This window comes from Chelonia mydas, chromosome 14 (assembly GCF_015237465.2).
Source record: "Chelonia mydas isolate rCheMyd1 chromosome 14, rCheMyd1.pri.v2, whole genome shotgun sequence".
NCBI classification, from domain to species: Eukaryota; Metazoa; Chordata; order Testudines; family Cheloniidae; genus Chelonia; species Chelonia mydas.
Window position 1 is genome coordinate 39154527 of NC_051254.2, and position 8907 is coordinate 39163433.

The window sequence follows — 8907 nt, forward strand, 5'->3', positions numbered from 1 at the left end:
CTATGTGAAGAAATATTTCCTTTGTTTGTTTTAAACCTGCTGCCTATTAATTTCATTGGGTGACCCCTAGTTCTTGTGGTATGAGAAGGAGTAAATAACACTTCCTTATTTACTTTCTCCATCCCAGTCATGATTTTATAGATCTCAAACATATCCCCCCTTAGTCCTCTCTTTTCCAAGCTGAAACGTCCCAGTCTTATTAACCTCTCCTCATACGGAAGCCATTCCATACCTCTAATAATTTTTGTTGCCCTTTTCTGAACCTTTTCCAATTCCAGTATCTCTTTTTTGAGATGAGGTGACCACATCTGCAGACAGTGTTCAAGATGTGGACGTACCATGGATTTATATAGAGGCAACATGATATTTTCTGTCTTATTATCTATCCCTTTCCTAATGATTCCCAACATTGTGTTCGCTTTTTTGGCTGCCGCTGCACATTGAGAGGATGTTTTCAGAGAACTCGCCACAATGACTCCAAGATCCCTTTCTTGAGTGGTAACAGCTTAGACCCCATCATTTTATGTGTATAGTTGGGATTATGTTTTCCAATGTGCATTACTTTGCATTATTCAAAACCTTTTAAAAACCCAACCTTCCTATCTGCAAACAAGCTGAGCTTGGCAAGAAAATGCCCGGAAGCTGCTTTATCAATGAAGTGGGGTTTAAACTCAGAAGGATCACACTGGATTTGGGATACACTGGTATCGTGACAAGTTCAGCTCCAACGCTGGTGAGTTTGACATAGGATCACAGAGTCTCAAAGAGCAATTCCTAAGCGTGGGAGCGGAGATCACTGAGTCATGTGACACGTTGAGAGGCAGAAGGGTAGAATGGGGGAGATAAACTCTCCATGGCTTGGACAGATGCTGCTGTCATGAGGGGAGACCACCAGGGTGACGGGCGAAGGAGGGGAATTGCAGTAGCTCACCCCCTTGTCCCCAAGTCACATGGAGGCTTCACCGCCACGTTTTGCTCTCCCCTGTTCCAACTCTTTGAGAATCGCCTCTTTCATTCTATAAACAACCAGAGCCGGCAGCTTCTTCGGCACAACCTACAGCACGGTGAGAAGAACTGGGAATGAGACAATCTGTCGCCCATAGGGTCAGATTCATCTCTTTTGGGCCCCGGCGCCCAGATCGTGGCCCTGCCCCCGCTCTGCCCTGAGGTCCCGCCCCCACCTGGCCTCTTCCCTCCCCGAGGCCCCGGCCCACCCGGCCTCTTCCCCCCCAAGCCATGCCAAAGCTCTGCCCCAAGGCCCCATTCCCGCTCGGTCTCTCTGCCCTCAGGCCCCGCCCCCACTTGGCCTCTGTGCTCTGAGGCCCCACCCACCATTCACACAGGGGGAGGGGTGGAGAAGAGCAAGCAGGTTGGTGCCATTGTAAACCCAGCGCTGGTCCCCAAAGGAAGAACTCAGCAACTCTGACAACCACTCTGCTAACGGTGGGGACCACTGTGAATGAGAAGCTCCGGGTCGGTCTAGACGAGGAAATGCGTTGGCGGTTCGGTCCGCGTCAGGAGAAATGTACTAGCTATGCCTAATCCCGAGTCGAGCGGAAGTGTCAGAGGCCAATGGGACTGGCGTTGAGGGGAGATTCCTAGGGCTTTAGGCTTTTTTAAGCGTCCTACAGTGGGATACTATGGAAATCAGTGCTTCTCAGAGGGGTAATGATATGGGGCAGCACCTCTCTAACTGCAGCCCTTCTCCTGTGATCCCCAAATTTCTCTCCTGGGTGGAGTGTCTGATGTCCAACATGGAGTTAGCTCTGCTTGGAGCTTTTCCCACAGTAACGACCTTTAAGAGGTCTCTTCGCTGGGTGCATTTGCTGATGCCTGGCGCAAACTGACCCAGGCTGACGCTTCTGCCCCACTCAGGGTTTGGCTCCTGCGTGGATTCTCTGGTGCACAATGAGTTGGGAGCTCTGGCTGAAGCTTTTCCCGCAGTGAAGGCAGTAATAGGGTTTCTCTCCCGTGTGGATTCCCTGATGTCTAATGAGGCTGGAGCTCAGGTTGAAACCTTTCCCACAGTCCGAGCATTTGTAGGGTTTCTCCCCCCTGTGCAGTCTCTGGTGGGTAATGAGCTGTGAGCTCTGAATGAAGCTTTTCCCACATTCTAGGCAGTTGTAGGGTTTCTCTCCCGTGTGGATTCTCTGATGTGCAATCAGGTTGGAGCTCTGCCTGAAGCTTTTCCCACAGTGCAGGCATTTACAGGGCCTCTCCCCCGTGTGCAGTCTCTGATGTACCACAAAGTTGGAGTTCCGATTGAAAGTCTTTCCACAGTCCAGGCATTTGTAGGGTTCCTCGCCCGTGTGGATTCTGTGATGCACAATCAGCTCTGAGGTCCGACTGAAGCTTTCCCCACAGTCGGGGCATTTATAGGGTCTTTCTCCTGTGTGGATTCTCTGATGGGCAACAAGAACGGAGCTCTGTATGAAACTTTTCCCGCACTCAAGGCATTTGTAGGGCCTTTCGCCCGTGTGGATTCTGTGATGGGCGATGAGGTGCGAGTTGTCACTGAAACTTTTCCCACATTCGAGGCACTTATAGGGTCTTTCTCCCGTGTGGGTTCGCTGATGTCTAATGAGAAGTGAGCTCTGACTGAAGCTTTTCCCACAATCGAGGCATTTATAGGATTTCTCCCCTGTGTGGGTTCTCTGATGTCTAATAAGATAGGAACGCCAATGAAAGGTTTTCCCGCACTCCACACACGTATTATCTCTCTCTCTGGCGTGGATTCTCGGCTGGACTGTGGTTTCTTTGAGATCGTTGCATCCTCCCACACGGTGAATGGCTTGAGTCACGTTCTCCCCTGGCTGGTTTCCCAGCTGCCTCTCTGACCCGCATTGATTTCCGGAGTCCTGTGTGTGACTCTGGGGAAAGTTCCTTTCTGATGTCACTGATAACACTCTGCGCAGTTCCGCTTGTCCAAGGCCTTCCTGCCGTGGATTCTCCTCCCCGTTCTCACTCACCATCTTACCAGCTGCTGGGACAGAGAGAGAATCCAGACACGAGTCGTTCCCGGTGCCAGGCGAAAGGGGAACTACAAAGAGAGGAAACACAGCAGGATAACTGCTGGGGAAATTGAGACAGGTAAAATTTCTAACCCATCTGTCATTTCAGCTTCTCTGAAGTGGGTCCCTGGTGCGACGTGAGCCATTACAACTGGGTTATTCTGCCTCATATGTTACCTGCCAGCTCTGTGTTCTTGGGGAACCAGGGCTCAGTATCCAGCCTGTCTGACTCACGAAGGACATCCCCCCTCCCCAGCCGCTGCTTGAACCAAAACCGATCAGAAGAAAGACTTACAAAAAGCAATGAAAAGGTGGTGGGAGGCACACCTAAACCCCGGGATAAGGGTGACAGGATTAAGGAAAGTCCCCTAGCCTCCCCATAGGCACCTGGTGGTCCATGATCCATTATGAGTGGGAAGCAGCCAGCGATAAAACCAATCTCCACAAATGGGAAGGAAACGTAAAACATCAAGAAGATTGAACCAAGAAGAGAAACAGCTCTTATTTGAGGGAATTTTGATTTGTTTGCTTTAGCTTTTCTTTGTCTTCCTTCCCACACCATATCAAGGGTTTTAATGATGGGAACGGAGTCACTGGTGACGGTTCGTATCAGCACTAATGACACTGCATCGTGGGATATCTTGCAGATAGTAGATGATGTCAGGGGAACTCAGAGTGCAAAAGAAGAGGAATGTCCAAGCAATCTTCTCTGACATCCTTCCTGGCTCATGGGAAAAGGAAGACAGAAGGCAATAGATTCTGGAAGTGAATCACTGGCTACATAAATGGCATAAGGTGGAGAGTTTGGGGGTTTGGGGACACTGGTCCACCTTTTATGTGAAGAGGGGGCTGTATAGTTTGGAAGGATTCAAAAAACACAGTAGATTTCCAATTTCTTTTGATTCAGTAGAAGAGGGACCAACCTTCTCAGGGACTGGTTGGCTACGGTAATTAGGAGGGCGTTAAACTAACAAAAGGGCAGCATAGAAAGAGGAAAAACCAGAGCACTCAGCACAAAATCAAAATGGTGGAAACAAAATTAATCAAGGACGCAAAGGACACGAAGCGAAGAAATTCTTGAATTGCCCATACGCCAATGCTAGGAACCTGGGTAAGAAACAAGAGGAATTGGAAGGACTTATTTCTGAGCGTAAATCTGATCTCGCTGACATTACAGATCCCTGGTGGGATGATTCCCATGACTGGAAGGTTAAAATAAATCATTATAACCTATCTAGGAAGGACGGAGTGGGCAAAAGTGGGGAGCCAGTGGCATCACTGATGACTAGGAAGAAAATGATCTTGAATGGTTATAGATCAATGTCCTAACAGATAAAGCACAAGATGGGGTATTACTTGGTATCTGCTACAGACCATCAAATTTCACTAAGGAACAGGATGACTGGGTCCTTAAGAACCTATCTATAAAGTGTAGGGAAAAAAAGCTGTGTGATCATGGGGGACTTCAGTTTGAGTGACAAACGCTGGAGGTCTCATGCTGCCAGTGCTAGAACATCCTTGGAATCTCTAAGCATTATAGATGGCAATTACCTGGCTCAAACAGGACCTAACCACAGAACTAAAAATCAATGGTAACGTAGGTACCAGGGATCACGACTTGGTCACATTTATATACTTGGTCCAGTTTCGCACAGCTGAAGACAATTATGAGCCAAATCAGCTGGGAGGAAGAATTGAAGCAGAAAAATGTGAATGACAATTGGGAATTGTTTAAGAACTTGATGCTCAAAAAGCTATGACCCCACAATCCAAGAAGAAGGATGTATTGGTTAAAAAAATGATCTGGTTTAGAGAGGATGTGAATGCAGCTATAAAAATTTAAATATATAGATATATAAAAATGACAAAAGGAGAAGTTAATAGTAATTAATATAAATCAGACGCTAGGCATGGTAGAAAATTGGTAAGGAAAGCAAAGGGACACAAGAAGAAATCTATGGCTAGCAGAGTGAAGAACAATAAGAAGTTTTTAAAGTCCATTAGGAACAAAAGGAATCCTAACAATGGTACTGCAAGAGGGAAATGGTAGAATTTTCTATAATAATGCATATGAGGCAGAAGTGTTCAATAAACATTTCTGTTCCATACTTGGGGGGAATACAGATGATGTAGTCCTTTTATATAATGATACTCTTTCCATTCCATGACTATCTCAGGAGGATGTTAAACATCAGCTACAAAAGTTACACATTTTTAAATCAGCAGGACCAGATAATTTGCATCCAAGAGTTTTAAAAGAACTGGCTGAGGAGCTCACTGGATCGTTAAGGTTGATTTTCAATAAGTCTTGGAAAATCAAGGAATTTCCAGAAGACTGGAAGAAAGCTAATGTTGTGCCAACATTTAAAAAGGGTAAATGGGATGACTCAGGTAATCATAGGAGTGTCAGTTTGACATCAATCCTGGGCAACATAATGGAGCGGCTAATACAGTACTTGGTTAATAAAAAATCAAAGGAGGGTAACATAATTAATGCCAATTAACATGCATTTATGGAAAATAGATCCTGTCCAACAAACTTGGTACCTTTCTTTGACAAGATTACATGTTTGGTTGAAAATAGGGTTGCCAATTTTGGTTGGACATATTCCTGGAGGTTTCTTTAATATAATCTTTAATTCCTGGAGACTCCAGGACAATCCTGGAAGGTTGAAAAGATACTACTGTTGATGTAATTATACTTAGACTTCTGTAAGGTGTATGACTTGCTACCGTATGACATTTTGATTAACAAACTAGAACAATATAAAATTAACATGGCACACATGAATGGATTAAAAACTGGCTAACTGATAGGTCTCAAAATGTAATTTTAAACAGGGAATCGCCATCAAGTGAGTGTGTTTCCAGTCAGTTCTCGGCCCTCCGCTATTTAACATTTTAATTAACGACCTGGAAGAAAACATAAAATCATCACTAATAAAGTTTGCCGATGACACAAAAACTGGGGGAGTGGTAAATAGTGAAGAGAACAGATCACTGACACAGAGCGATCGGGACCACTTGGTCAACTGGGCGCCAAGCAAACAATATGTGTTTCAACACAGCTAAATGTAAATGTATACATCTAGGAACAAAGAACATTGGCCATACTTCCAGGCTGGGGGACTCAATACAAGGAGGCAGTAATTCTGACATAGATTTGGGTGTCATGGTGGATAATCAGCTAAACATGAGTTCCCAGAGCAATGCAGTGACTAATGCAATGCTTGGAGGCATAAACAGGGGAATCTTGAGTAGGAACAGAGGTTATTATTTTATCTCTGAATTTACTGCAATGCAACCTTGGCTAGAATATTGTGTCCAGTTCTGGTGTCCAAGAAGAATACGGACAATATGGAGTGTGTTCAGAGAAGAGCCATACAACGATCAAAGGATCTGAAAACATGCCTTATGGTGGAACAATCAGGGAAGCCATTCAATTTAGCTTCACACAGAGAAGCGTAACGGGCGACTTGATCATGGTCTAGAAGTGCGTATGTGGGGAATAGAAATGCGGAAGTCAAGTGCTCTTTAATGTGACTGACAAAGATATTAAAAAAAATCTAACGGCTGGAAGTTGAAGCTAAATAAATGCCGACTAGAAAACCGGCACAATTTACCACGAGTGGTTCGGGTTCTCCATAACTGGACATTTGAAAATCAAGCCAGGTTGTTGTTCTGAAAGCTCTATTGTAATTCAAATCAAAAGTAATTGATTCAGGAAAGTCCTATGGCTCAGGGGTGTCAGAACGGGGTGGGGGTGGGGGGATGGGGCCACGGCCCATCCACTCTTTGCCAAGGGCCCAGCCCCTGCCCCTCCTCTTCCCCCTGAGGTCCCGCCCCCCAGCCAGGACAGAAGCTGGAGCCCGGCCCAGGTAAGAGCGGCCCGGGGAGCCCGGGCAGCTGTGCAGAGGTGCAGATCCTCCACCTGCCCACGGCAGGGGGGCCCTGAGAGCAACCCTCAGCCCGTGTCCCTGCCCCCCGCCCCCAGGACCACTGCCAGGGCAGATGGTGGGTCCGCGGCTCTTCACAGCTGCCCAGGAGGCTCCTACCATGGCCCGGCTGTGGCTCTTCGGCCCCCGAGGCCCCACCCCCCAGCCAGAAGCTGGAGCCGAGTCAGGGTAAGAGCCGTGCGAGCAGCTGTGCGGAGTCACGGACCCTCCACTGGGCAGGGAGTCCGGGGAGGCAGGGACACGGGGCGGGGCTAGATTCCGACTTGGCCAGGGGGCGTGGCTTCGGGGGAAAGAGGAAGGGGAGGGGTGGGGCCACGAAGCGGGCAGGGCCTTGTGGCCCCCCCCCCCAGTTTTAGGCAGAATCTCTCACCCCCGCTATGGCCTGTGTGTAGCTGGATATCAGGCAAGTTGATCACAGAGGTCCCGTCTGACCTTATAAACTATGCATCTAGGAAATTAAGGATTCCTGGCCCCTGTTGCCAAGTTTCACCTTGGCCTGGACCCTGAGTAGCCAGAGACACATGGCTTGAAGCTTCTGCAGAGCCAGCACCCGCTGCCGAATTTTGGCACCAAAGAGCTGAAGGATTCTGAGGTCGAGTCTCTGAACAGCTCCACCTGCTGTGGCGACAGTGAGAAAGTCAAGTCAGCGAGGGGAGTGAAATCAGATGAGATCAGGGTGTGCCATGGGTAGAGGCTTTGTCACAAAGAACGTTGATTTTAACACGACCCTGTGATGCGCTGGGGGTCCATGGGATCTGAACGGACGGGAACATGGTCACTGAACCCCTGGGGAAAACCAGATGGCTGAGGGGGCTGTGAGGATGAAAATCTCTCTCCTTCAATCTGGGATTATGGGATCCATTCCCCTGAAATTTAATGGACCAGGGAAGAACCTGAGAAGAAAGTGAACTGGGCACAACACAGACCCACCCGCCGCAGCTTCTAATAACCGAGGGGACGGGAATCCCTTACCCGGCGAGGTCACCGTCTCGTAGTTCTCCTGCATGACGTCCCTGTAGAGGGCTCTCTGAGCGGGGTCCAGCAGAGCCCCCTGCCCCTGGGTGAAATAAATAGCCACCTCCTCGAAGGTCACCGGCATCTGAAACACCAAGAGTCCCCCACTCAGCGCCTGCTGCCCCAGCCACAGTCCCACTAGTCATGGGGGAGGAGAGCTGATAAAACAGAAGCTTGTGGGGGAGGGTGTCACAGGGTAGCAGAATCCCACCCCACCCTGCTCAGAGCAGCCAGGAGGCTTCAGGGTGGGGAGAAGGGGAGAGCTCCTTGTCCCCCCCAGCCGGTGGAGGAGGGTAGGGGCTTCCCGGTTATCACACACCTACTAGCCAGAGACTGCCACAGGAAGTGGAGCCCCTCAGCAGGGTCCAGGGACAGGAATCCCCAACCCCCGCCCCATTCCCAGCAGCTGGGGGTGTGGGGATGGGGCCTTTCCCCTGGGCCTCACTGCGGGGTGCTCCCTTCGCATTCCACAGCAGCTCCCTGAAAATCCCCTACCTGAGCCGGCTCCACCACAGCCATTTCCCTTCCCTGTCCCCCAGGGGGATGACAATCCGGAGCGAAACGGGGTTTATTTCAGAAGTGGCTTGAGTCCATTTCACACCCCAATTCCCCCCTCCCCCACCTCTCAAGGCTGTTTCCCCGCAGACAGATGCTTTAGAGCAGTAGTGGGTCACGACATGTAAGGCACTGGGTAGCAGCGGCTCTGGTCAGTACCACCAACCAGGCCATTAAAAGTCCCGTCAGCGGCGCGGCCCAGCTAAGGCGGGGGTGGGGGGGGTGCTAAGGCAGGCTTCCTGCCTGTTCTGACACCGCGCTGTGCCTCGGAAGTGGCCAGCAGCAGTCCGGCTCCTAGGCGGAGGGGCCACGGGGCTCCGCGTGCTGCCCCCGCCCCAAGCGCGGGCTCTGCACTCCCACTGGCCAGTTCC

General features: G+C 49.5%; 1 protein-coding gene across 2 annotated transcripts; it reads right to left on the bottom strand.

The window, feature by feature from the left end:
- Positions 1–1238: 1238 nt before the first annotated feature.
- On the bottom strand, positions 1239–8060 carry LOC102938875 (zinc finger protein 664). Of its 2 annotated transcripts, XM_037914014.2 has the most exons (3): positions 7940–8013; positions 7583–7585; positions 1239–3040 (listed from the first exon to the last, which is right to left on the bottom strand). In XM_037914014.2, the coding sequence occupies exons 1-3, from the start codon at positions 7971–7973 to the stop codon at positions 1872–1874; spliced, it is 1206 nt and encodes a 401-aa protein (XP_037769942.1). In that variant the 5' UTR covers positions 7974–8013; the 3' UTR covers positions 1239–1871. The 2 variants fall into 2 exon arrangements, with proteins under 2 accessions (XP_037769942.1, XP_037769943.1); XM_037914015.2 differs by lacking the exon at positions 7583–7585 and having other exon boundaries at positions 7940–8060.
- Positions 8061–8907: the final 847 nt, after the last annotated feature.

Bases quoted from the DNA above. Each gene is read 5' to 3' on its own strand.
- LOC102938875 (XM_037914014.2), bottom strand. From the start codon at position 7,973: ATGCAGGAGAACTACGAGACGGTGACCTCGCCGG.